General features: G+C 38.5%; 2 protein-coding genes and 1 long non-coding RNA gene across 3 annotated transcripts; all 3 read left to right on the top strand.

Annotated features, from left to right (window-relative positions):
- Window positions 1-249: 249 nt before the first annotated feature.
- On the top strand, window positions 250-2,082 carry LOC145429910 (uncharacterized). The gene is made up of 2 exons (XR_013910247.1): window positions 250-1,675; window positions 1,782-2,082. It is a non-coding gene; the product is annotated as an uncharacterized LOC145429910 (long non-coding RNA).
- A 10,413-nt stretch (window positions 2,083-12,495) lies between these two features.
- LOC113027220 (uncharacterized) lies at window positions 12,496-15,309 on the top strand. Its single transcript, XM_080304009.1, has 2 exons — window positions 12,496-12,641; window positions 13,381-15,309. Exon 2 carries the CDS (start codon window positions 13,387-13,389, stop codon window positions 14,329-14,331), a length of 945 nt encoding a protein of 314 aa, XP_080160135.1. The 5' UTR covers window positions 12,496-12,641; window positions 13,381-13,386; the 3' UTR covers window positions 14,332-15,309.
- A 2,381-nt stretch (window positions 15,310-17,690) lies between these two features.
- LOC113027219 (uncharacterized) lies at window positions 17,691-26,309 on the top strand. Its single transcript, XM_026176839.2, has 3 exons — window positions 17,691-18,843; window positions 21,682-21,783; window positions 22,392-26,309. The coding sequence occupies exon 3, from the start codon at window positions 22,398-22,400 to the stop codon at window positions 23,361-23,363; it is 966 nt and encodes a 321-aa protein (XP_026032624.2). The 5' UTR covers window positions 17,691-18,843; window positions 21,682-21,783; window positions 22,392-22,397; the 3' UTR covers window positions 23,364-26,309.
- Window positions 26,310-27,435: the final 1,126 nt, after the last annotated feature.

The raw sequence follows: 27,435 nt of genomic DNA, 5'->3' as shown, positions 1-27,435 counted from the left end.
ACCACAACAAATGTAATACTTGTAGTACGGAAGAGCAGCAAAAATTGAAGCTGTTTAAGGATGAAAGTGAATCGATTTGTCAACAGAATAAAAATGAAGAGAAATTTTATCATTCAATCAAAGAAATGCAGAAAACAATTCCAGAAAAAATTCCAAGTGTTGATGCAAACAGATTTTTTCCATTCCTCAAAGAGTACCTTCAGATTCACAAACATAAGCAGTATGCATTTGTTATTGTTGTCATGAAACATAGTAAAAATATCATTGTTTCTCCAGCATTTAAGCCAGATTATGAAAAAAAGGAAATTCCTGGAAAAAGAAAGCACAGCGAGCCTCGTTTATGTGAAGCTTTTGAACCTTTTTTACAACAAAATGGAAATTTAGTGGAGACTATTCTGATTTATACATTCAATAGTCCATGTTTAGGTTGTACTTCTCTACTTCTCGAAAAAGCTTATCTCTGGCACTGTAAATATGGATTTTCCACAACTGTAGCATTCACACAATTTTACGGATTAAGTGGACAAAATTGTTTCCAAACTCTCACCTACTCATCTACCAACATGTTAGGTCCATGCGGTGTGTTTTATGAAGACAGTCAAAGATGTAAGCGTGATCACTTCAAACTGAAGTCTTTCACAGTCAGCAGTAAAATCTTCCAAAATATCAGGAAACTTAGTGAAAAAGAAGAAAAAGACAGCTGCCGTAAGAAAATTGAATGTTATGTGTCTGTGCTGGAAACACTGGCAAAAAATTCCTTTTGTTCACGTGAAACACATTTACAACGTGGAGAAAACACAATTTATTCTTTCGTATTTCCCCCAGTGATCCAAGATGCATGTAGAGACAGTCTTTTAAGGGACTGGTTAGTACTGGTGAACGACAATGCCATGTCAAACATGAGAGAAAAAATAACCCTGAATTTTAATGTTGGGTTAGTTGAAATTATTAACCAAAATCTTAAGTCCTCTTGTGGGAACAACAGACCTCTAAAGCTTTGCCACATCCCTCTGAATCTGCAATGATTGAGACGACTCTAAATCAATTATAATTAAAAGAATTTTATGTGTCTGTGCTGAAAATAATGCAAAAATTATCCTTTTGTCCACATGAAACACATTTACAACGTGGAGAAAACACAATTTCTCTTTCATATTTCCCCCAATGATCCAAGATGAATGTAGAGACAGTCTTTTAAGGGACTGGTGTGAACTGGTGAACGACAGTGAAACATTAGAGAAAAAACACATGAATTCCAATTTCATAATAGTTGTGGGAACAATAGTCCCTCTAATTTATGAAATTATATATCTATAAATCTAGAATTGGATGTATAATAAATAATGTATATTCATTTATTCTAAATAAATGAAAAAAATTAAAAACATTTTTTTAAAAATATTAAATTATATATCATAAGATATATAATTTAATAGATATTTATATACGTCCAGAGTAACAGCCGTAGACTGCAGTTTGCCGCCTGTCAGGTAGTCAGTAATCCAGGGGAGCTGAACTCTGAGAGCAAACAGCCTGGTGACTGTAGCGTGCCGAGGGGCTCACGTGGATCTGTGGATGAATCTGGAGCTGAGACTGGAGGTGTTCAACGAGGACTCCTACGAGGTAGCAGAGCTGATGCGCTGATCATTAATGGCCGAGGCTGCTCACACCAAAGGTGGGTTGATGAGTTATAAACTGTAACAATATCTTGTAGCTTGGAACAGAAAAATCTCATCTTTGTTCTCTGTCTTGCTGCCTCCTCCTGTTGGTTTGTGTGTTAGTGAGTGGCAGGATTCTCCAGTCCAGTGAGCACAGCTCCATCAGCTGGTGGAGTTCAGTCAACACACCTGCTCTCAACAACCAGCAGTGTGCTCAAACATCGGTTTCTCCTCCATCCTGCACGATGTTTTACACTCCAGAAGCAGTAAATCAGGATTACATCACCTCTCTGTAGAAGGAAACTCTCCTAGTGTCCTTAATTTGGATTCTTGTCTCCTTCTCAGTTCCTTCCTGGTGTGTGTGCTGGACTGGATCCTCTGGCTCTGTGCCATCTTTTACTTATAATAAAAATCATTGAAACTTTTGTCGCTTGTCTGAGTCTGCATTTAAATCCATGTGTTCTTGTTCTCTGTGTCAAAGATGTGAGCCACAACCACAAACCAAACTAAATTTAGTAAAGGTGAACATTTCAAAGGGAACAGGTTTTAAAACCAAACAAAAATCCAAATTCCAGTAAAACAACAAATCTGCTAGTAACAGATACATTAATGAATTTGTAACTTATAAAAATTAGCTTGTTAATTATGAAAAAAGTCCAGCACTCCTGCAAAGTTCAATTTTTGAGCTCACAATAATAAAAACCTTCCAAATGTTATATAGTTACATTTCACAATAAAGGTATAAGACAAACCCAGCATCAGTGCTGTCAAATCGAATTAGTTCCCAGAACTCAAAAAAATTATGCAAACTCGCTGCCTCAAAAAAACTAAGGCTTACTTAAAATGACTAAGTTAGGGCAACTTATTCATTCTAAACTACCCCATACTAGCAATTTATTACAAAGCAGCTGGTGCCTCCTGTTGGACACGAGACCACATCAATTGTTCTCAAACTTTTTACATCATTCCCCACATGTCAGAAAGAAATATTTTCACTCCCCATCTAAACAAAACAATGACAGAAAAGGCTAGCAGCAACTTTATTTAGATAATAAACTTATTCACAATAATTCCTTCACTAATTTTTGTTTTCAATAAACAACTTTCATTTCAAAAAACTATTTGTAATTTTTGTCACTAGACTACTTCATTAGTCTGCGCCACTTAAAGTTAAACAGAATGTGAACATTGCCAGACGTCTTCATGCATTCTTAATCATACAGCTAAGTAAATCTCCAAAAGATAATTCTGTTCATCTGGACGCAGTGTTTTCAGTGGGAGAAACATTTCGTCACTCATCCAAGTGACTTCTTCAGTCTCAGCTGACTGCAGGTTTCCCAAATCTTATAAACACTACATTTGCATAATGACTGAAACCAGCCCACTGAAGGAACAATGGGCTGGGAGGTCAGTTCCTTCATCTTAATTATGCAAATTCTCGTGACCATTGATCAACAATCACTGATCAATGGCCATGAGTACCATTAACAGAAAGTTCACCCCACTTTGCAGTTATGTATTTGTAAAAAATGTTTGGAATCATGTATGATTTTCATTCCACTTCTCACGTGTGCACCACTTTGTGTTGGTCTTTCACGTGGAATTCCAATAAAATTGATTGATGTTTGTGGCTGTAATGTGACAAAATGTGTTAAAGTTCAAGGGGGCCGAATACTTTTGCAAGCCACTACATATAATATATAAGTTCAAACACACTCAAGGTATGCAGCAGGGCAATGATTCGAGTCCACTTCTGAATTACCTCAACAAAACAAAACATAAATAAATACATTAATAAAAAAAAATACAATTAAAAAACAGACAAACAAAGGATTTGGAGAGGCCTAGCCAAAGTATATTCTAAAATACTGGTGGTAAAATGAAAATATATAGGGAAGAATTTAAAGTAAGAGTTTAGCAAAGACAAAGTGGGTGTACAGTCTGTTGTTGGTGTAACAACAGAGGAATAAATCAGCTGAGCCTGTCGATCTTCAGGACCAGCAACCTATACACATCTGTTTGGCTCTCTGAGGTAATGCAGAGCTCAGATGGAGCCAGTGTGGGTGAAGGGAATAGCCCAGCTTTAACAAACTTGGTGTTTAGGTGTGTTCCTTGGATCCACTGATAACATAATCAAAAACCTGTGCATCCTTACAAGTCAAATCTTACCAGTCACACCTGTTAACGATAGCTCTTCCATATATCGGTGCATTTACTAATCAAACGGGTTAATGAGGGGTCTGGACAGTAGGCCTCAAGTGACTCTTATACTTAAAAGGCTGGTGTAATCGGTAAGAGTTATTTATATAAATAAAGATTACTACTCAGATTTCTTGTCCTATTTCACAGAAGTCCACAATGTCCACAATTTAGACTTTAATTTCAGGATATTTTATTAGAGCAACTTAGTAAGGGCAAAGAAAACTCAAAATCAAATAATAATAATCAGAAAACAATAATAAAGTCAGCTGAATCGTTTTATGGGAGAGTGGACCTGGCAATCTCTCTTTGTCCATTTTGAATTGAGCTTTATAAGTTTTCATAATTTGGAATTCTGTTGCTGTTTACCTGTTTGGACTTTTGAAGTAAATATTGAGAAACTATCAAGGAGCGGAGCATCAAGCTAAGGCTCCATTTGCAGGAAACCTACATTAGTCAAAAAACTGTAAGTTTTAAATTGCTTTGCCCTTTTACAATTTGCTGAGGTGCATGTGTATTGATTAGTTTGGAATTTTGCTGCCCATGGATGAAGTCAAAGGAGCTTGCAAAGAAAAGCGTCTGGACTTCTTTAAGTTACTTGAAGACGTTTCACCTCTCATCCGAGAAGCTTCTTCAGTTCTAAGGTCAAATGGTGGAGAGTCCCAGATATAAACCTAGTGGGAGTATCCCCAAGCAGAGGGACAAAAGGACCACCTGATGATCCTCTTAGCGATTAGAGGATCATCAGGGGGTCCTTTTGTCCAACCGTCTTAGCTGTGGGCAAAAAGATGACAGTCAATAAAATTCTAAAAGATAATTTATTGACAAATAATCAAAAGATAAAAGATAAAACAGTCCAGTGTCCCATTTATGAATCAAGTAAAACGCACAGTCCCAAGGCCAGAGCCAGCTATGCCACACTGCCAGTTGCACTCCACGTGTTGAACCTCAACAGGGTTAGAAGTTGTCTTCTGAGACCCACCACCCTGCAAGTATATAGCCAGTGGTCACTCCAGCCTCTGTGTGGCATATAATAGGCCCTGGCCTGCACAGAGAGACAAAATGACACATTCACTACAGAAAACCCATCCAGCCCAAACATATCAGATTTCATCACATTACATACCTGCACAGAGAGACAAAGCACAGCAGTGTTTGTAGTGTGGGCTATAAGTAGACCAGTGTATCAGTGCAGTCAAGTACACCTGCCTCTAATTAGTCCAACCCCATTACAGCCATTGGCTCACCAAAAATGTGACACACACACACAACCACTCCCAACCCAGTGCAACTTCACACAACAATATGGAGCTGAATTAACACAGGCACATTAGTCTACCATATTACAAATACAAAGAACCATGAGCTGTGTTGTGTGACTGCTGCCAGCTCTCTTTCGGCCATGCCGGAAGGAGCTGTGCATTTTATAGCTTTATAGACTCTACAATAATGTCATAAATGAAATGCAGTGAATTGATTGCTTTAAAATATCAACTTAAGCTCTCAAAAGTCAACAAAAAGCATAAAATATATAACATAAACTAACTGTTAACTTCTTCAACAGGTTTGACCAGCCCACAACCCCCCCACCCCCCCCCCCCCCACCCCACCCCCACCCACCCACCCTCACCTCCAATCATCTCCCAGTGTCACAGTGGAACAGGTCAGGATACAGGTCAAATACAACAAGCTGAAAGTCAGTGATGCTGCTCGGTTTGCAGTCATGAATATCACGGCACAAGCAGGATTCACTGCACTGTTAACGTTAGCTGTGTTATATTGCTGCCTCTGTTCGGTGGTGTCGAGCCAAACGGACTTTAACGTGTGTTTGAACGAGCTGACGGTTCACTCGTTAAGCTGAAAGAAAGATGCTTTAATCACAGGAGTCACACATGTGTCCACTGCACCATCTGGGAACTCTTCTTGTTTACACTCGTAATAACACAAACACTAAATCCTGCTTCTCTTGTCCTGTTTTGTAGCAGTGTGTACACCTGAGACTGTCACCTGTCTGTCTGTCCTGCACTCTCTCTCTGTTTCTTTCTCTCTGATTGTGGAATAAAAGTATGAACATGTGTTTATAAGTTACACTTGTGTTTGAATCCTGCAGCTTATCACACATTTGATTTCCATGTGTGACAACTGCAAGTGTCCAGAGTGAGGACAGACTGAGGGACCCACTGCTGCACATCATCTGTGAGGCTTTGCACTCCTGATGATCCACCAGGACAAACTCAGCAGTGTGTGAGGAAGAGGAGGAGGAAGAGCCAGCAGCAGCTGACAGATGGAGAGAATAGACAGACTGTTCCCTGTTTGTGAAGGACTGCTAGGAAAGTTTAACAGAACTGTCTGTGCTGAATCAGTCTCATTAAGTAATATTAATATAATTATATCAGTGTTTTCAGTGTGGGAGAAAAATATCAAAATCCAAAAAACAAAAGACAAAAAAACAAACAAAGAAAAAACATACTGTGTACAAACAAGCTCTCATAAATTTTATTTAAAAAGCAGACTTCTGTTACTACTCAGTAAAATATAAACTTATGATCACATTCAGTGTCTGACAAAAACAAAAAAAGGAAGAATTTTCCAAGCTCAGGTGTAAATCCAGTCATTTAAGGTCACACGTTTTCACAGCTTTGCCATAATCAAAGTTTAACATTCAGAAACCTAAAGTCTGTATCAGCAGCAGAATGGAGCTAAAAATAAATGTTTGTTTCAGTTCTATGAAGCTTTGAGTATTTTGGATCAGTAGCACTGCTGTGTTTGTTGCATCATATTGCTGTGACTGTTTATTTGCTTTATGTATTCTGAGCTAAGTTGATCTATAGTGTTACATCATATTCTATAAGGATGTTATGTGTTTGTAGACTTTCTGCCCAGTTTGACCCATTTAGCAGACGTCAGCCTGTTTAAGGCTCTGATATCTATTCTGTATGACTTAAAGCAGTTATGACATGGTCTGATTTTCTCACCCAATAAAGGAATATTTCATATATCAGTCTACTCTTCATTCTATCAGACACAGTTATCACAGCTCGTACATTTGCTTTTTACACATATATGTAAGCAATGAGCCAAATTTAGTAATGCCAACATATTAAAAGAAAAATATTTGTCTCTTATATATGATACATATATATATACACTGTCAAAGATACTTGTCTTTGAGTGAAGATTTAAGGTGATAAGACATGTAAATAACTGCAACTTGAATCTTTACTGAAGCTCAGTGTTTGACACAGAGTTCAAACTCACTGCTGTAATAGCTAATAATGACTAATATAATAACTATAATATTGGCCATATTATATTTACATTACCACAGTGAGATGACTTTAGTCTCATGAACAACATTAGCTAATTGTTATTTACTAGCTAATCTTAAAATGACTGTTCAGCACAGAAATGAAGAATAAAGTAGTCGTGGTGAGCCAATCACATGACCACTTAAAGAAAAAGCAACAAGGTGACATATACCAGTTTATAAATTGTGTTGATCGGCCACGTAAAACCAGAGTCATGATAAACAAGATATACGCGGCGCTTTTTCCTCAATAGTTCCGTCACGTTTACTGTCTAAAGACAGCGCAGCGAGCGCTCTCTGCTTATGAGCAAAAATTAAAAAACAAAAAAATGGGAAGTTTTAGGAGTGACGGAGAGAGAGAGAGAGAGAGAGCAGAAAGAGAGAGAGAGCGAGTTTTGAGATGTGAGAGATTTGAGGCGACTGCTGTCTCCAGGTAGAAACAGGAGTGATACACCTGCTGCTGTCAGACCTGCAGGTATCAGGCTGTGATGTTCTTCTTTATAGTGGACAGAAATTATTTTTTTGGAGTGGCACAAATAATTTGTGTGCATCTTATTGAATGCAGAACAGCTGATTGTTCTGTAAATAGTTTGAAATGGTTATTAAAAAAATCAAGGTAAAAGGTAAATGGATGCAAATAACTTTGTTTGCAAAACTTGTGCATAGGATTTTAAAATTGACATTTATATTTGCATTTAAAGTTATGAAATATGATCATTAAACATGTTTGTGGTTGTTACAGTAAAAATATAACTTTTTCTACTCTGATTTTATGTTTTTTGTCTGATTTTAGATCAATTGTGTTAATACAGTATGTCAAAATGAAAACATAACTGTAAATTCAGACACGTGAGGTTGTGCTGAAAAGGATGATACCAAACAAAGTAAAATGTGGAGGGAAAATCAAAAGTAGTTAAAAATGGCCAATTATACCCTGGACCCCAGAGGGTTAAACGTTTTTTAAAGTAACGCAATAGTTACTTTTCAAGTAATTAATTACTTCAATTCAATTCAATTCAATTTTATTTATATAGCGCCAAATCACAACAAAAGTCGCCTCAAGGCGCTTCATAGATACAGAGAAAAACCCAACAATCATATGACCCCCTATGAGCAAGCACTTTGGCGACAGTGGGAAGGAAAAACTCCCTTTTAACAGGAAGAAACCTCCGGCAGAACCAGGCTCAGGGAGGGGCGGCCATCTGCTGCGACCGGTTGGGGTGAGAGAAGGAAGACAGGATAAAGACATGCTGTGGAAGAGAGACAGAGGTTAATAACAGATATGATTCAATGCAGAGAGGTCTATTAACACATAGTGAGTGAGAAAGGTGACTGGAAAGGAAAAACTCAATGCATCATGGGAATCCCCCGGCAGCCTACGTCTATTGCAGCATAACTAAGGGAGGATTCAGGGTCACCTGGTCCAGACCTGACTATATGCTTTAGCAAAAAGGAAAGTTTGAAGCCTAATCTTAAAAGTAGAGATAGTGTCTGTCTCCTGAATCCAAACTGGAAGCTGGTTCCACAGAAGAGGGGCCTGAAAACTGAAGGCTCTGCCTCCCATTCTACTTTTAAATACTCTAGGAACAACAAGTAGACCTGCAGAGCGAGAGCGAAGTGCTCTAATAGGGTGATCTGGTACTACAAGGTCATTAAGATAAGATGGGGCCTGATTATTTAAGACCTTGTATGTGAGGAGCAGGATTTTGAATTCAATTCTGGATTTAACAGGAAGCCAATGAAGGGAGGCCAAAACAGGAGAAATCTGCTCTCTCTTTCTAGTCCCTGTCAGGACTCTTGCTGCAGCATTTTGGATTAGCTGAAGGCTTTTCAGCGAGTTTTTAGGACTTCCTGATAATAATGAATCACAGTCGTCCAGCCTGGAAGTAATAAATGCATGAACTAGTTTTTCAGCGTCACTCTGAGACAGGATATTTCTAATTTTAGAGATGTTGCACAAATGGAAGAAAGCATACTTTTAGAATATCAGTTACTAACTCAGTTACTTTCTTGAAGAAGTAACTAGTAACTATAATTAATTACTTTTTCAAAGTAACTTGCCCAACACTGCTGAAAAATCACTAAAAACGAGTCAAATATTAAACACATCAAAACGCAGCAGTTCAGTCATATTCAAATTACAACTAATGGCCATAGGAAACTTTTATTAGCTGAGGAAAAAAGGAAATAAAATAAATTATTCAGGGTTTATTTTAAGCTTTTCAAAGTTTCAGTTTTAGTTCAGATTTTTCTTTTTTTTGTTGGAATGTGTTGTTAGTCAAAACTTCGAGACAATTTAAACTTCTGTTATATTGCCAAAGCACCATTCTGATGAAAACACAACATTTGACTCCCAGCTTCTAGTTTCCAGCCCCGTGTTATTTACAGTAGTAACATCTCTCACGTGAACGCGTTAGATGCTGAACACAAGTTTACGCATGTAGGTTTTTACAGGATAAACAGGTTTATTACAGTCAAGTCTGTAGCTGTACACTGACAAACACAGATACCACAGATGTTTCAGAGACATCACTTTAAAACCGGGAATGAAAATGACTTTCATTTTACTACTGTGTATATCAGCCTAACATCATAAAACATGATGAGTGATGCAGTAATGCACTTTGGTATTTTGGATATCTGAAGTATGTTAGCGTCATACTAGATCTTTTTCTGTTCCTTTCTTTATGGAGCACCTTTTTGATCTCCTTTCAAGTAAATATGGCCCCATCCAAATTCAAAAAACCAACAAGGTGGCTGCTAATACAGTGTCTAAAACCACTAGATGATGATCTGTCTTTTATATACAGTTTGTGGCAGCTGTTCCCAAACTTAACAGCTTGCACACATAAAATTCATCCTCCCAGCAGAGATTATTTAAATACAGATGGTTCAACCTCATAGTCAGTGCAAAACCTATTTACTGCATACTCCTTTGGTAAGTTGTGTTTATTTGCAGTAGTGCTGTTGCTCACGTTACCTGTGAATGCTGAACACAAGGTTACGCATGTTGGTTTTTACAGGATAAACAGGTTTATTACAGTCAAGTGTGTCGCTGTAGACGGACATAACACAGATGCCACAGATGTTTCAGAGACATCACTTTAAAACCGAGAATGAAAATGACTTTCATTTTCCTCAACACCTCAGCAGGGAGGCTGATGACATCTACTGACTGGTAAATAACCAAACTCAATCTTTAATCCTGTGTTCCTGTGTGACATTACATTTTGTATTGTATTTACTTTTGTTAAAGAATTTTATTTATTTTTCTTCTTTACTGCATCTCAAAGCTAAAAGCAGGCTGTTTCTTTGAGCTAAATCTCCTGTTTGTTGACTGTTTAAGGGAATTACATGGGAGCAACTGCGAGAGGAAAAAGCTGTGCGAGATGCACATTTGACATTAAATCAGAACATGTCGGTAAAGCATAAATGCCTGGCCCTGGATGAGAATCTCATTTACCAGTGAAACTGAATGTGTAAACAATGTCAGGTTTTACTGTTCTGGTCATAGCTGTTATTTATTAAAGTTTGTCAATGAGTTCATTAGATTTCTGTTTACTGTGCCGTCTACATCCACAGATTGAAGTGCTAATGTCTCCAAAGTCTATAATGTACTGCAGTAACTGCAATAAGAAAGAAAATGAGGAGTTTTTTTTCAATATCACTTTATTTTTACACCAGTTTCTGTTCTGAAAAGGCAAGCAGCATAATTAAGAACGTGTCATTGGCATGAAAGCTCACGTTTATGAGAAACAAGTGGAGTGTCTACGCCCAAAAGCAAATACAATTTCCTACAAGGCATTCTTCTTTTAGACAAAGAAACTCACAGTGAACCACTGTGTCTCATCTTAATTAGTTTCACACTATCTGAACATTAAAATGATCGATTCAAAGTTTTTCCAGATCATCTATATCCAAGCAGCCTCTCCTAATAATTTTGCTCCTAAAGCACAAAAGAACAACCGAAACAAATCAAGATGGTGTCTTCTGAAGTTTGTCTTTTTACCACCAACTCCTCTCTTAATGTCGGCACATGAAGTAGGAAAATAGATCATGAAATAGCAGTGTGAGGCCGGCAGATCACATCCTCCAGTGCAAGGGGAGTTTTTGATGTCCATCACAAACATTAATGAAGAAAAATAGTTTAAATGAAAAGTGAAACTAAGTGTTGAAGACTTGTTTTTAACACAGGGATTATAAATGTGCATCCTGTGAGCCAGAACCACCAGTGGTTCCAGTTTAGCCTGCAGCATGCCATAGCAAAGGATGGAGACGTATTTATAGCTCTTGATACATTGTTTGAATCCTAAAGACAAATAATGGTGCTGGTTAGTCATAAAATACTGCACAAGTAAACCACTGTGATCTGCAAACTGTAATGGAAGCAGTGGAAATTTATTTTATTTCAAATGTTCTTCTGACGTCACACATAAGACATCTCATACTGTGGATAATTGTTTAAGCTTTTTTAACTTAGGTCTGTTTTGACTTTTAACGAAAGACAAAAATGTTGTGTTTTATCTACAACTTGAAAAATGAAAAATGTTCAGCTGTTCATAGGCGAGATTTCGTTGTTTGCATGATGCAAAAACAGCCTTAAAGGTAATCTTCACAGACACAGTGATGAAAGGCTCTGGTGAATACTTGAGTTAAAGAATATGTCTGAGATCAGTACTTATGAAATTGATTGTATACAAGACGGGGAAAAGCCCATCCAACCCCCTGAGCATGATGAAATGCAGCACGCAGAGGTGCAAGAACAAAAGGTGAGCACAAGAAACAAACAGATGAACTGACAGCTGACAAGGAGGACGCAGGACTCTATACACATGTGTGGAATGGGTGGGGCAGACAATCACAAAGGGCCCGAGTGGAAGCTCCACTATATGTTACTGTAGGGCGGGGGTAGGGAACTCCAGGCCTCGAGAGCCGGTGTCCTGCAGGTGTTAGATGTATCCTTGATCCAACACAGCTGATTTAAATGTTAAACTACCTCCTCAACATGTCTTGAAGTTCTCCAGAGGCCTGGTAACGAACTAATCAATTGATTCATGTGTGGTGACCCAGGGTGAGATCTAAAACCTGCAGGACACTGGCTCTCAAGGACCAACGTTCCCTACCCCTGCTGTAGGGTCTTTACCTCACAATATAAAGTACATTGAATTGAATTGAATTGAATTGAAATGAACTCCCTCATCAGTGTAGTATATATCATACATACATAAAAGTATGCAGTACTTGGATACTTATAGCATTGTATTGCTATTATTGTCGAGACCCCCCTTATCTAAAGCTGACCTTTGCATTTGCTCGTGAGCTCTGGGTGGTAATAAAGGAAATAACTGTGATGCTCTTGTACTCCACCAGGCTGCTGCACCTGGACTTCCACAGAGCGATCTAAAAGAGGCAGACTGGAAGCAGTGCAGAGGTGCACAAAGAGACCACCTTGAAGGGAAATCAAGTCTAAAAAATAGGTATGATTTTTTTTACTTGTACGGGCAGTTTTCCACTTTGTAACCACACATTCTATTTTTTCTAAGAATGTCTTGGGCAGGAGAAGTTGGAAAAGGTTACCAAAGATATTGTAAAATATATCCTTAAGTCACTTTGCATTATATCTCTCACATTCAGTCTGAACACACTTTCATACGTCTGACTGGAAGATTTATGACTTTAGTTTGCCTAACTAGCTTGACACAGCCATGCCTCTGCTAGTAGTGTCACGAGAGCTGACATGAGATTTTAAACCTTTTTGTTGTGTGCACATGTGAGGGCACATACATATAACTTGTGGAAAACTGCCATGTAGGGCCTTTAGCAGGCTGTATGAATAAGCGAAGAGGAAGTGACATATTGAGAATATTCGACAGTACAGTGCACTCCAGGCAGTCGCTGTTTCGCAGGTTTGGGCCCTGGAGCCCTTCTTCTGTGCCTGTAGCAGCCAGACAGCTAAAACCATTCTTATAGAAGTAAGTATCGGGGTCAACTGTACTGGGGTGGGGGTCGTGGACTCAGATCCCACCACCCTTTAGTCGTTCAGGGCAGCCTGTGCACTTCTTCAGCCCTACATAGCGGGGCTAATAGCCCCTTACACACATACTTTCCAAAAGGATAAAGTTTGTATCAGGTTCAGCTCAGTTTAGTTCAGTCTGTTTGAGTTTACTTCACCGTAGCACCATTACAGTCACGTTAACTGTTTTACTTTCTCTGCAGCTGATCATGGACTACGCTGAAGGTATCTTGTCACTTACCACAACCATCAAAAAGATGGCTGACACTATGAAATCCAATAAGGAGCGCTGCAGAAGGATTACAGAAAGAGTCAAAGCTGTGGAAAGGCTGGTTTTAAACATCACACAGAGTGATCCAAGCCAAATATCTGATACTGTTGATGGAGCTCTGAGGGAACTCTACGTCATCTTGAATTCTGCCAAGGATCTGATAGCAAAATTCTCACAAACCAAGTCTGTTAAGACCTTCTTCAAGGCTGGAAACATTGAAGAAAAGTTCAGCGAGGTGAACCAAAGGCTCACAGAGAACTTCCAGGTCCTTTCTGGTGCTCTGCAGATTGAGCACACCACCATGCTGCAAAAGGTGTATGAAGCTGTTTCAAAACAAAGTACTGAGGAAGAGGTTTGCAGTATGATGGCTAATACTAGTCTCACACCCCTGATGCTTCCCTCTTCTCCAGTGTCAAGTCCCACAGCTTCTATATTTCCCCCTTCTCCAGTGTCACGCCCGCTATATCCTGAGCTTCCTCCCACACCTGTGTCCAGTCCTACAGCTTCTGTGCTTCCGCCTCTTCCAGTGCCCAGTCCTATAGGTTTTATACTTCCACCTGCTCCATTGTCCAGTCCTACAGCTTCTATGAGTCAGCCTGCTCCGTTGTCAGGGTCTCTATATCCTCAGCTTCCTCCCACACCAGTGTCTAGCCCTACAAATCTTATACTTCCCTCCATGCCAGTGTCTGCACCTTTTGCAGCCCAGCCTCTCTACAATACTACAACATCTCACTTTATCGTTAACAACAACATAGCCTCCACCCCTGTCATTCAAGCCATTTCCCAGGGGTCAGTCACTGACAACGCGAACACCATGCCTGTCTTCAGAACTGTTCGCTCAAAACCCACCAGCTCATGTGGTCAAGAAGCTATGTTAAACTAAAAAAAACCCACAAAGGTTTTTCTAAGGAAGTTTGTTAAACTTGTTTACAGTTAAGAATGAAACTAAACATAAGACTGCAGTCAAGGTCAATTTGGGACCATCTTGCAATGGGTTCACATCAACCACATCATGAGCGAAGCCTTCTTTTCGATGTCAGCTACACAGTTATGCTGAGTTTTGTGACTATTTGGTCATTTTAATCTTTAAAGCGGACCCATTATCACTCATTTGTATTTGTCTGTGTTTCTCCTGATTGGCTGCCATTGTGAACAAAGTTGGTGCAGCTGGTGGCTGGGACTTCTGCCCGACATGACCTTATTAGGGTTATACCCTCTCACTGGTGTCACATGCAGCAAAGAATAGAAAAAACACCATGTGAAGCATCATGAAGGCTGAGCTTTGTGCTCACAGAGATTACTTGTACTTACCCAGATCATCATTTGAAACTTTGGTTTAAAAGTTTAAAATGAGCATCCACCATCGAAACGCGATATATAAGTGGTCACATCTGATTGCAAAAAAACAAATATACAAGCAGCTAAAATGCAAATATTGATGCTCTAAGTGACAGCATGGTGTGTCTTTACATCTTTTATATACAGTCTGTGGTTACGACTTAATAAGGCAATTTTATGATTTTAAAAAATCCAGAAAGGCTAGCAGCTAATAGATAATAATAAAAAGAGTTGTGAGTACTTTGTTTTGGGAAAATATCTTCTTAGATTGGGGGGAATCACTTCTGTAATCTCTCCTGAAACGTCTTCAGCCTGTACAATAGTTATGCTTGGTGACTGGGAAATAGTGAATGTAATGTCTTGGAAAATTGTTTCGTGTAAGAAACTAGTGCAAGTAGCTTCTGTTGCTTTCTGTTGCATTTCTTTTCAGTTTGATATATTTTGCTTTATTATTCTTAAGTAATTTACAACTTCTTTTGCTGGTGAACCTATAATAAATCATTTGTACGTTCATCCAATCAAATTCAAGCTGTCTGAGCGTTTTATCTGAAGACTTTATGGATTCAGCTGGCCATCCTCTCACCTCTCATCCAGTTACAGTCACTTCTGCTGCCAAAATAACAGCAACATTCCAGTTTGCTAAAACACTAACACTGAGGCTTCAGAATGAATCAAACCTATATTCAATCATTCATTCAAGTTTATAGCGACAGAAAGTTTTGCAATAAATAAAAATACTGTCTAAATACGTTAAGCACTCTGTTCTACATGGAGTGATTTTACAGTTATCTTTCAGTACATCTCTTAGAAGCTAAATGTAATCTTTTACTCCATTCAGTGTACCTGCATGATGGTTATGCACACCACTTACAGCTGTGAGATTTTCATTGCAATGTTTTGCAAACATCACAGGTATTACTACTTTAGAAAAATCACTGCATGGCGGATAACACATATTTTGGTGACCATTTTCCTGAAACATTTGGTACTCACTGTGTTTAACAGACACATCTTGGCCAAGTAGAATGTGACTTGTTGGTATTTCAGTGTATTTTTGCTCTCACCTGGCTGGCTGTCAAAAAGTTAATGAGATATTCTGATCAGTGTTAAACACAATTTACTATCAGCAAAATCACATACAAATAACTGACACCATTATGGAATTATGGTTCTGTGTTCAACCATCAATATCCCTACTTTCAAATCATGCAGCTTGATGGTTTGAGTTATCTTCTCACATTCACACTGTCACCCACTAATCTACCAAAGTTGAAGTTGGATCATGCGCACACACAATATTCAGACATGTGAACATTCAGTTTTTCTAGTAAAACTAGATTTCTCATTTATATACTGATCAAAGAATAAATAATAAAAATGCTTTATTATTAGGAAATAAGGAGAAGCTCTGTTTTCTTAATCACATAAGGCTGGATGAGAGGACTTTCTTTTTCTTTCGCATAAGAACTTCAGAGAAATAGAAAGTTGAGTCAGGAAACGTCTATAAGATGAGGGAGGTATCCTGTTTGCACATGCAGAGAGTGAATGATGCAAAAACAATGAGGTGTGTCAGTGATGATATGAGGCTAAGAGCTTTCAGTGTCATTCACAGCTGTCGAAAACGTCAGTGTACACCCACACCATGTTCTCGAAACACCGATGTTGCCTGACTGAAAAGTCAAAGCAAATCAACATATACTTTCTGTGATTCACAAAAAGCACACATCTTATAACATCTCAGTTTGGATATTAACTGTAATTGTTTCTAAATAGTGTGGAGTTAGTAAGTATAAGTATTTGGACATCTGTATACCATCTTTGCTTCTGTACACCACCACAGTGGATTCTAACCTAAGCAATCAAGATGTGTTTTTTTTTTCATATACTGTATATATGATGTATAGAGGGGCTATTGAAATCTGAGACAATATTTTAAGGTGGGAATGGAGGTCACATTTTTCTCCTTTCTAAATCATCCAAAATGTAACAATAAAGACTTCTTGCTTCAGCAAAACCAAGTGGTAGTTAAAACCTAGACACTAAGATCAGTTCTGGGGCCTCCTGCTGGACACAAGAACAAATGAAAATCAGTTGATTCCAGTTTCAAAATAAACTGCTGACATAACAGAAACACGTTTGCTCTGACAGAAAGAGAAAACCTGCGTTAGGATGTTGTGACTGGACGAACAAACCAGCTAAATAAATCATTGATGTGCTCAAAACTGTTTGCGTGTGCGTCACAGTGAAAGTGGAGAGCTTCTGTACATCGGATGTGCAGCAGTCAAAAGTCAAAAGGTCAAATTTCAGGTCAAAAAACTCTCATTGTCTGTCTTTTGTCTTCTCTGGGATCTTAATGATGTCACAGAGAAACAGTATCAGTGATATCCACAATGCCACAGGCACAGAAGCCCCCCCCCCCCCCAACTAGTTATTTAACCCTCTGTTTATAATGGGCAACCAATGAGAATGTTGCTTTAAAGAGGGGAGGAGCTAAAACATGTCAGCTCAGCTAGGTGATGGACTGAGCAGCTGCATCAAGGCCCAGTATAAGAAAAAAGTTGATCTTGAGCTCTTATCCATGCAAAGCTACTATAGTAGATTCGACTAATAAAAATACAGACCTGGAAATGAGCAGAATAACCCCAACTCCAATATTTTTAGCTGTAAACGTATAACCTACACCTGACAGATGAAACATAACAAGAAATGCTCAGTAAAACTGGTCCTGATTGCCAAGTGAAAAACTTGGACGTGAGGTGGGACTCTGGAAAAGCAAAGTCAGCCGTGGCTCGTATTTAAGTTTGAGGCAGGGATGACCTGACCCTCCAGCTCACTTTCAAGTGTCCCCTTGTTAAGGATGGACTGACAGAACTCTGGCATGTTGACTTTGCAGGCCTTTGTCAGCACGAGGTTCAACTCTGGAAAGTAACAAACACATAAAAGTGTATTTTTTTGTGAGTGTGTGTGTACCCCTGCCGTCTGTCCATGCTGTTTATTTGTGCCCTTGGTCTCTCCCCATTCTTTTCATTGTATAGTTGTTGTTTTTTTAGTGGGTTTGTCATTCTTTTTGTTTATAAGGATCATTTGTGTTTAAGCTTCGTTTTGTTTGTAATATAGGTTGTATTGTTTCTATTTATCCTGATGTCATTTGTTATGTCCTCCACCACTCTCTGTTTGTCTTTTGCCTTCCAAGTCCTGCTTCTTAGGTTATGTTTGGCTATGGCCTCTGTGTGTCTCGTCTATATAGTATTTAGTTAATCTCCTTTTATATTCCTATTCTGTTCCTCCAGTCTTGTCATTGTGTGTGTGTGTGTGTGTGTGTGTGTGTGTGTGTGTGTGTGTGTGTGTGTGTGTGTGTGTGTGTGTGTGTGTGTGTGTGTGTTTGTGTGTGTGTCTTTGACCTGTGTTACATTGTTCCTCGTGTTTTGAAGTCTCCCTGTGTTTCCTACTGTGTATATCAGCCTAACATCATAAAACATGATGAGTGATGCAGTAATGCACTTTGGTATTTTGGATATCTGAAGTATGTTAGCGTCATACTAGATCTTTTTCTGTTCCTTTCTTTATGGAGCACCTTTTTGATCTCCTTTCAAGTAAATATGGCCCCATCCAAATTCAAAAAACCAACAAGGTGGCTGCTAATACAGTGTCTAAAACCACTAGATGATGATCTGTCTTTTATATACAGTTTGTGGCAGCTGTTCCCAAACTTAACAGCTTGCACACATAAAATTCATCCTCCCAGCAGAGATTATTTAAATACAGATGGTTCAACCTCATAGTCAGTGCAAAACCTATTTACTGCATACTCCTTTGGTAAGTTGTGTTTGTTTGCAGTAATGCTGTTGCTCACGTTACCTGTGAATGCTGAACACAAGGTTACGCATGTTGGTTTTTACAGGATAAACAGGTTTATTACAGTCAAGTTTGTCGCTGTAGACAGACATAACACAGATGCCAGAAATGTTTGAGACATCACTTTAAAACCTGCAAAAATTAAATTGAGCTTCATTTTCCTCAACACCTGAGCAGGAAGGCTGATGACACACACTGACCGGTAAAGAACCAAACACAATCTTTAATCTTCTGCATGGTATTAATCTTCTCCTGTATGTCATTAGATTTTATATTGTATTTATTTTTATTAAAGAAGCTAAATCCTGCCCTTCAGTAACTTTAATATTGTCCATTTTTAATCAGTTTTGGCCTGCCAGGTTCTAGCCGGGTGTACTGAGGCAGTGCACTAGGCAGACTGAGAGATGAGACTATAATGGGCAAAGAGAAAGGTGTATGTATTTGCCTTGAGACAATTTTTCTTTTCAGGGAACATATTTTTGTCTTTATTTTTTTTTCTGTTTTAATACACCCAGCAGCAAAAAGCAGAGTTTTGCAGAGATCAGAGGCTGTAGAGACTCACTGTTTGTTGACTGTTTCAGGGAATTACACGGGAAATACTGTGAGAGGAAAAAGCTGCATGAGACACATTTTGCATTAAATCGGAGCATTTCAATAAAGCATACATGCCTGGACCTCAATGAGAATCTCATTTCCCAGTGAAACTGAAGGTGACACCCCCGTTTTAAACTATCTGATTGTGGATACAGCTTTACAGTCCCAATTCTAGCTGTTATTTTCTAAAACTTGCCATTAAATTCTTCACATTTTTATTTACTGTGTCATCTTCTTCCACAGATTTGAAGCTTTAATGCTTCAATAATCGCTAATGTATTCCTTTTACTCTTACACCAGTCTTGGCCCTGACAAGGCAAATAGCATAATCGAGTAGCTGTCATTAAAAAAATAAAATAAAATCAGTCTTGTAATTTAAAACTCTTCATCATGTCCTGCCATGAATGCTTTCTTAATGCTTGCATTTTTTAAAGAAACGGGTAGAGTTTCTACACTGTTAAAGGACTGACTCAGTTTTTCCATCTATATCCAAAAGGCCCGTCCTAATCCCACTTAAACAATCAGAGACAGAAACAAATCGAGAAGGTGTCTTCTGAAGTTTGTCTTTTTACCACCAAATTCTCTCTTTATGTCCACTCATGAAGTGGGGAAAATGGATCACGTATTGACAGTATGAGGCCAGCAAACCTTTCACAACATAGTTTCACTTTTCATTTGAACTAAGCCTTGAAGTCTTTTTTTGAATGCACGATGCTGTTGCACAGGATGGAAATTTCTCTCTAGCTCTAGATGTGCTGTTTGAATTCTAAAGACAAAGAACAGGTGTGCTGGTCAATTATGAAAGGATGTGCAAGTAAACGTTTCGTACTTCTGTAATCTGCTGAAATGAAAGTAAAAAATATAATTTATGACTGAAACTGCACCCAATTTTCCTGTGACATCTCATGTTGTTGTTGTGGAATAAGATGTCTTACACTGTGGTTTATTGTTTTAGCTTTTTTCAAAATTTGGGTTCTGGTTTGGGTCTGTTTTTAATCTAAACAAAACCGTTTTATCCCCAGTATGAAAAATAAGCTGTTGACAGGAGGCTGTTGTGGTTTTCATGCTAAAAAAAACCCACCTTATCTTAAAGGCAGTCCTCACAGACAGACCGAAGAGCCGATTCTGGTGAAGACTACTTAAATGATGTGTCTGAGATCAAAGCTTGTGATGCTGATTGTTCATAAGATGGGAAAAATCCCATCAGTTGTTGAATTCAATTTGCTCCAAAGAATGACAAAAAAATATATAATCTGACTTTGCTGAAGCAACCGCAGGAAGGTAAAAATCTCTTTAAAGAGAGATCTGAGAACAAAAAAACATTCAACACACATTTGCCAGACAAGAACTTTAAAAAGTATTCGAAAGGCAGTCGAGTATTTGCAGAAAGTTTGCGCAAATGCAGCACACAGAAGCGCTTAAAGAACAAAAAGTGAACTTTCAATGGCTAATATGAAAACACCTGAGTTGCACAAAGTACAAATGGCTAAAACAAAACAGGTAAAAAAGCAAACTGATGAACTGAGAGCCGACAAGGAAAGAGTTAAGACTGTATACAGCATTGCAGACAATCATAAAGAACAGTGACGAAGGAAGCAAAAACATTGGAGGCGTACAAACGAAGTTGTTATCAAAAAACAAGGACAGATGATTAAACTGATGAGCAAGAAAAACTGCGAGAACAAATACAAGAAAACATGTGAAACAAAATATGAAGACACCCAAAAGAGAATTAATACGATGCCAGGAATGCCTCCAAAACCAGACTCAGGGTTGAGCTTTGAATACCTTGGATAACTTACCAGTTCCTCATAATAATTAAAGCGAGAATATAGTAGAAGGGTGGAGTGACAACTGTTGGTTTTAAAGGAAAAGAGAAAGAGAATGCTTGAATGGTAAATGGACTGATTCTTATATAGCGCTTTTCTACTCTCCCAGAGTGCTCAAAGCACTCTATACAACATGCCTCATTCACCCATTCAAGCACTTCTAAACACAAGTGCAAACTAATCTACATTCACACTCCGATGAACGCATCAGAGGGCAATTTGGGGTTAGTATCTTGCCCAAGGATACTTGACATGCAGACTGGGAAGACAAAGATCGAACCACCAACCTTCCGATCAGTATATGATCTGCTCTACCAACTGAGCCAAAACCACCCCATAACTTGAAACGTTGTGTACACTTTGTCCTGAAGAACTAATTTTTTTCAAAGAATACAGGCGGGCTCAAAATGTGATTTTGGCCCACAAGTCCAGCAGATGAGTAGCATCTCCACATAGATGTGGCCTATATCACACATACAAAATAAATAAATGAAAGACTGCTGTGGTTGAAACTGGAAAAAAAGTATTTCCATCTCTGACCAACTCTGACCTTTGCCTTTGCTCATGAGCTCTGGGCGGTTAGGAAATAAATAACTTATCTTCTTATGATCCACCAGGTTTCTGGGCTTGGACTTCTACAGAGGGATCTAAAAACAGCAGACTAGGAGTGCAGAAGTGCACAAGGAGACAACCTTGAAGATAAATCAAATTTTAAAAAGGTAGGATTTTTTGTTTGTATAGGCAGTTTCCCACTTCATGACCACACATTGTATTTTTCTAAGAAATTTGGGGGATTTCCCAGACAAAAGTGGAAAACGTCACATATCCTTCCAGTTACTTTGCATATAAGCTGTCACATTCAGTCTGAACACACCTTCATACGTCCAACTGAAAGATTTCTGGAGGAGGAGGAGGTGCACAAGGAGACAACTTTGAAGAGAAATCAAATCTTAAAAAAAAAAAAAAAAAAAGGTTTTTATTTGTATTGGTAGTTCCCATTTTGTATTCACACATTGTATTTTTCCAAGAAGGTGAAAGGGGAAAGGGTTGCAGTGGCAAAAACAAAACATATCCTTCCAGTCACTTTCAGTCTGAACACACCGTAATACGTCTGACTGGAAGGTTTATGGCGTTAATTGGCTTAACATAGGCACATCCCAGCTTATCATGAGTGCTGAAATGAGATTTTAACCCTTTTTGTTGTGTGCACATACAAACTTTATCCTTTTGGAAAATTTCAGGTTCAGCTCAGTTTAGCTCAGTCTGTTTGAGTTTACTTCACCGTAGCACCACTACAATCACGTTAACTGTTTTACTTTCTGTGCAGCTGATCATGGACTACGCTGAACGTATCTTGACGCTTACCACAACCATCAAAAAGATGGTTGACACTATGAAGTCCAATAAGGAGTACTGCAGTCGGATTGCAGACAGAGTCAAAGCTGTTGAAGGACTGGTTTTAAACATCAGACAGAGGGATCCAAGCCAAATCTCTGATACTGTCGATGGAGCTCTGAGGGAACTCTACGTCATCTTGAACTCTGCCAAGAATCTGATGGCAAAATTCTCTCAAACCAAGACTGTTAAGGGTTTCTTTAAGTCTAGCAGCATTGAGGAAAAGTTCAGCGAGGTGAACCAAAGGCTCACAGAGAACTTCCAGGTCCTTTCTGGTGCTCTGCAGATTGAGCACACCACCATGCTGCAAAAGGTGTATGAAGCTGTTTCGAGACAAAATACTGAGGAAGAGGTTTGCAGTATGATGGCTAATACTAGTCTCACAACCCCTATGTTTCCCCCTGCCCTGGTGTCAAGTCCTACAGTTCCTATGCTTCCCTTTGCCCCGATGTCAAGTCCTACAGTTCCTATGCCTCAGCCTGCACAAGTGTCAAGTCCTACAGTTCCTATGCTTCCCTTTGCCCCGATGTCAAGTCCTTCAGTTCCTATGTTTCAGCCTGCTCCAGTGTCACATCCCCAACATCCTCAGCTTCCTCCTACACCTATTTCTAGCCCTACAGGTCCTATATTTTCATCCATACCAATGTCTAACCCTACAGCTGCCATGCCTGTCACCTACGTTATGTCCCCTATGTCGGTGCCTACACCTTATGTGAGACAGCCTGTCTACAATACTACAACATCCCGCTTTATCGTCACCAACAACATAGCCTCCAGACCTGTCATGCAAGCCATTTCTCAGGGGTCAGTCACTGGCATCAGAACTCTTGCTCCAATCACTCTTCCAGCCCAAAACATGCCCATTGTGTCAGCTTATGTGGTCAAGAATGCTTTTTTACATTAAAACAAGACAAACGTTTTGCTAATGGAATTTGCTTACATTGAATACAGTTAAGATACTGCTTTCAAGAGTGCAGTCAGGCTCAACTTAGGACCATCTTGCTCATCTTCACATCAACCACGTTTCCTGGTTGGCTGCCCTTGTGAACACAAAGTTTGTGTAGCTGGCAGCCGGGGCTTCTGTGCCTGACATGAACATATTATGTTTTTTATATTATGGTTATTCTCTCTCACTGGTATCCTATGCAGCAAAGAATAGAAAAAAAACTGTGTGAAACTGAGTGTTTAATTGAGCTTTGGACTTACAGGGATTACTTGTACATACCCAGATCAACATTTGAAAGTTTGGACATGTTTGATATGACAGAAAACCTGCACGCTCTTTGGACACAGCTTGCTAATTAAGCTAGCTAGCATGAGGTGATTATTGTGCCCTCCACCCTCTCATTCACTGGATCATCCAGTGGTCACATCTGACTGCAAAAAACAAATATACAAGCAGCCCAAATACAATCACTGAGGCTCTAGCTGACATCATGGTGTCCACATCCATCGTTTATATACAGTCTATGGTTACAACTTAATACGATTATTTTATATGACCTTGTGTATTTTTATGATGTATTTTGAGATATTCAGGAAGACTAGTAGCAACTTCATAATAAACAAAGATTACTGACTTTTTGGGGAAAATATCTTCTTGGATTTTGGAGAAAAAAAAAATCACTTCTGTAGTCTCTCCTGGAAGGTCTTCAGCGTGTAGCATAGTTATGCTTGGTGACTGGGTTTCACCAACTGGTGACATCCTAGCCTCTTTGTTTTAAATTTTTCACTATTAACAATAGTTTCTTTTTGATAATAATGTTTGTTACATTTGTAGTGTTTGTTTTTCTGTTGCATTTATTCTGGTGGCCCCATAGGATAGTTTGCAGGTTTGCCAGACAAGCAAAGGACTCGTTATTAAAGCCTGGGAGGATTATAAACCCCGTTGTCACATATGGCATCTGCTGCCAAAAATCTGCCAAACCAAATATGTGGAGCTACCCGCTGTAAATAAGTGAGTGGATGGAAGTAGCTTCTCTTCTTTTCTGATGCATTTGTTTTGCCATTAGATATATTTTGCTTTATTATTTTTATGTAGTTTACAACTTGTTTTGCTGGTGAGTCTATAATAAATCAAGAAATCTCCATATCGTTCTCAAAAGCTTCAAGCTGTCTGTTTTATCTGAACACTTCAGCTGAACATCCTCTCACATCTCATCCAATTAAGGTCACTTCTGAAAATAACAGCAACATAAGTGGTTAAAATGCTAACAGGGTGGCAGAAAGACAGCAGCAGAAATACAGAGTAAGAAGCAGAGAATGGAGGCTACAGAAAACAGCTACAGCTCAAAAGGCTGTTTCTTTATGTGCAGCCAGTTTCATGGTTTCATGAAGAATGAAATTAATGACAGACCAAACCAGTTTTTTAAAATGAAACTTCCTGCACAGTAAGTCGACCTGTTTTGTTGAATTGCCTCACCTGCAGTAGCGAGTTACAGGTTGTTGTGAACTGGATGCTAGAATACATTATTTTTGCTTCAACATTTGTTATTAAAGTTAATACTCTTTTTGATTATCTGTTGAGAACTTTACGTGAACCAAACTGTCAGTGAAATGCCTGATGTGTCTGGTGTAATATATCCTGAATAATGAAGAAAACTATGGATGTTTTTGTCTTTACACCACATTTGACTCTGACAAGACAGACGGCATAATTATGCATATACTTGTCATTTTCATAAATCAATCTTGTCATTTAAAACTCTTTGACATTTCCCAACATGAATGCTTCCTGTATGCTTGCATTTAGGAGAAATGGGTGGTATTTCTAGGCTCGAAGGTAAATATCATTTCCGTGAAGGCATTCTTTTCGGAAAACAAACTCACTGTAAAGAGTTTAAAGGTACAAATGTGCATGCAGCACTGTGACGTATCCTGCTTAGTTTTATACTAGTTCAACATTTAAATGTTCCAAGTTTATCGATGTAATCTATATTTAAACAGCCCCTCCTGATTACCCCCTCCTAATGCACATATAGCTCTAACAATCAGACACAGACAGTCTCACATCAGACACCAAGAGGGTATCTCCCAAAAACTGCCCTATGACCAACAAATAACTCTTCATGTCCCTGCATTAAATGGGCCTGCGAGGCCTGCAGATCATGTCTTCAAGGGAGCTCTTAGTGTCCATCACAAACGCAGGTGAAGAAAACTAGTTTCACTTTCCATATCAGAAAAGCAGATTTTGCTGATATCACTTAAGCAAATTAAGTAATAAAATATAGTTTTCTTTTTCTTTAATTGATTGATGGATTGAAGAATTTATTGCAGTTGCCTGCCAGCAAAATTAGATCTCTTTATACATATAATACACAAACATCACAATGGGGAAACAGGTCAGAACAGTTAGCACAAAGAACATAATGAAATGTATAACACAGAAGGTAATGGGCTAATGCATATAAAACGAACACTCTTCCTATTTTCAAGTTACAAAAAAGAGCTATAAGAATTATAAACCAATCAAACTATATAGAACCAACTAACATTTTGTTTATTAATCTGAATACCCTGAAATTTTATGATTTAGTTGAATATAAAATGGCACAGATAATGTATAAAGCACAAAATAACTTGCTTTGCCCGAGTACTCAGAAGCTGTTCAAAGTCAGAGAGAGTCAATATGACTTAAGGGGAACAGATTTCTTTTAAAAAAACAAGATAAGGACAAATATAAAGCAGAGATGTGTTTCTGTTAGAGGAGTTAACCTGTGGAATAGTTATGACAGCGATTTAAAAAGGTGTAATTCATTTTCCTTGTTTAAAAATATGTTTAAAAATAGAGTATTAGAAAAATATATAAATCAAGAATGAAAAGAGCAAAAAAACCAAACCCCCCCCCCCCCCCCCCCCAAAAAAACAACAACTCTTGATTCTTTTGCTTTGATGTAGTTACTTAACTAAGGTGGAAAGTTTTTTGTTTTTCTTGTTTGTTTTTGCTTTGATTTATTATTTGCTTCGAGCCCTGTGTACAGGAGCTCCATGCAAAAAGATCTTTTGTTAAAAGGGTTGGCGTATTAAGCAAATGCTTCAGCCGATACCTTTTGATTAGCCTTGTCTCGTGCTTTCTTGCTTTGCGGTAGATCTTTGTTCTGTCTTCACTGAGATATTTGAATGCTAATCAATAAAATCAAATCAAACAAACAAGACGGTGTCACTAGGGATGGGTATCGTTTAGGTTTTATCCGATACCAGTACCAAACCGGTACTTTTGAAACGGTGCCGGTGCTTAAATGGTGCTCGAACCGGTGCTTAAAGAATAGAGAACACAAACTTTGTCCAAAAACCTCTCATGTTTAGCTGTTTTTTTGTAAAAAGACAAAGTACTCTTTCCAACACTATATACTAACTGAACAAATATACTAAGTGAACAGTTAGCATATCTCTGTATTTAATGACTCTAATCTGTTGCACATCCATTCAGACTCAGGCTTTCTGCATAGCCGGTTGATGCATGTCCTTCCTTACTGTCCAACCTCACATGCACATCACATTCACTATAAGGATTTTCCTTTGCCATCACTCTCATTGCCAAGTCTCCCAGTAGTGCTGTCTACGTCCTTCTTTTTCAGCCTCTTCCTTTAAATACTTTACTTCCACCACCAAGTTTCCTTGCCTTCTCTCCTCTGTCCAGAGAATACAATAAACACCTTCTTGGCAGTTTCCGTCACCACTCCAGCTGTACTTTCCCAACACACAACAACCTTGTTGTTTATTCCTGCATGACTGCACATTCTTAATAAGATGACAGGAGAATATAGTTACTTCAGTAAAATTATTAATATGACATTAAGATAATACATTACAAGTAAGAAGCTGACATTTAAAATTCTAATTAAGTAAAAGTTTTTCATGATTATTATATTTATCTTTATTATTTTATACTTTATAAATATCATCAGCATAATACTTGGGAAAACTTTGAGTACTTTAGCAACCTAGCAGAATTGTGACAGTGAGTAGAACTGAAT

This window comes from Astatotilapia calliptera, chromosome 7, assembly GCF_964374335.1.
Source record: "Astatotilapia calliptera chromosome 7, fAstCal68.1, whole genome shotgun sequence".
Lineage (NCBI taxonomy): Eukaryota > Metazoa > Chordata > Actinopteri > Cichliformes > Cichlidae > Astatotilapia > Astatotilapia calliptera.
The sequence above is the reverse complement of the archived record's forward strand: the minus strand, read 5'-3'. Positions and strand labels throughout refer to the sequence as shown.

Coding starts and splice junctions, on each gene's coding strand:
- LOC113027220 (XM_080304009.1), top strand. CDS start 13,387: ATGGACTACGCTGAAGGTATCTTGTCACTTACCACAACCATCAAAAAG.
- LOC113027219 (XM_026176839.2), top strand. CDS start 22,398: ATGGACTACGCTGAACGTATCTTGACGCTTACCACAACCATCAAAAAG.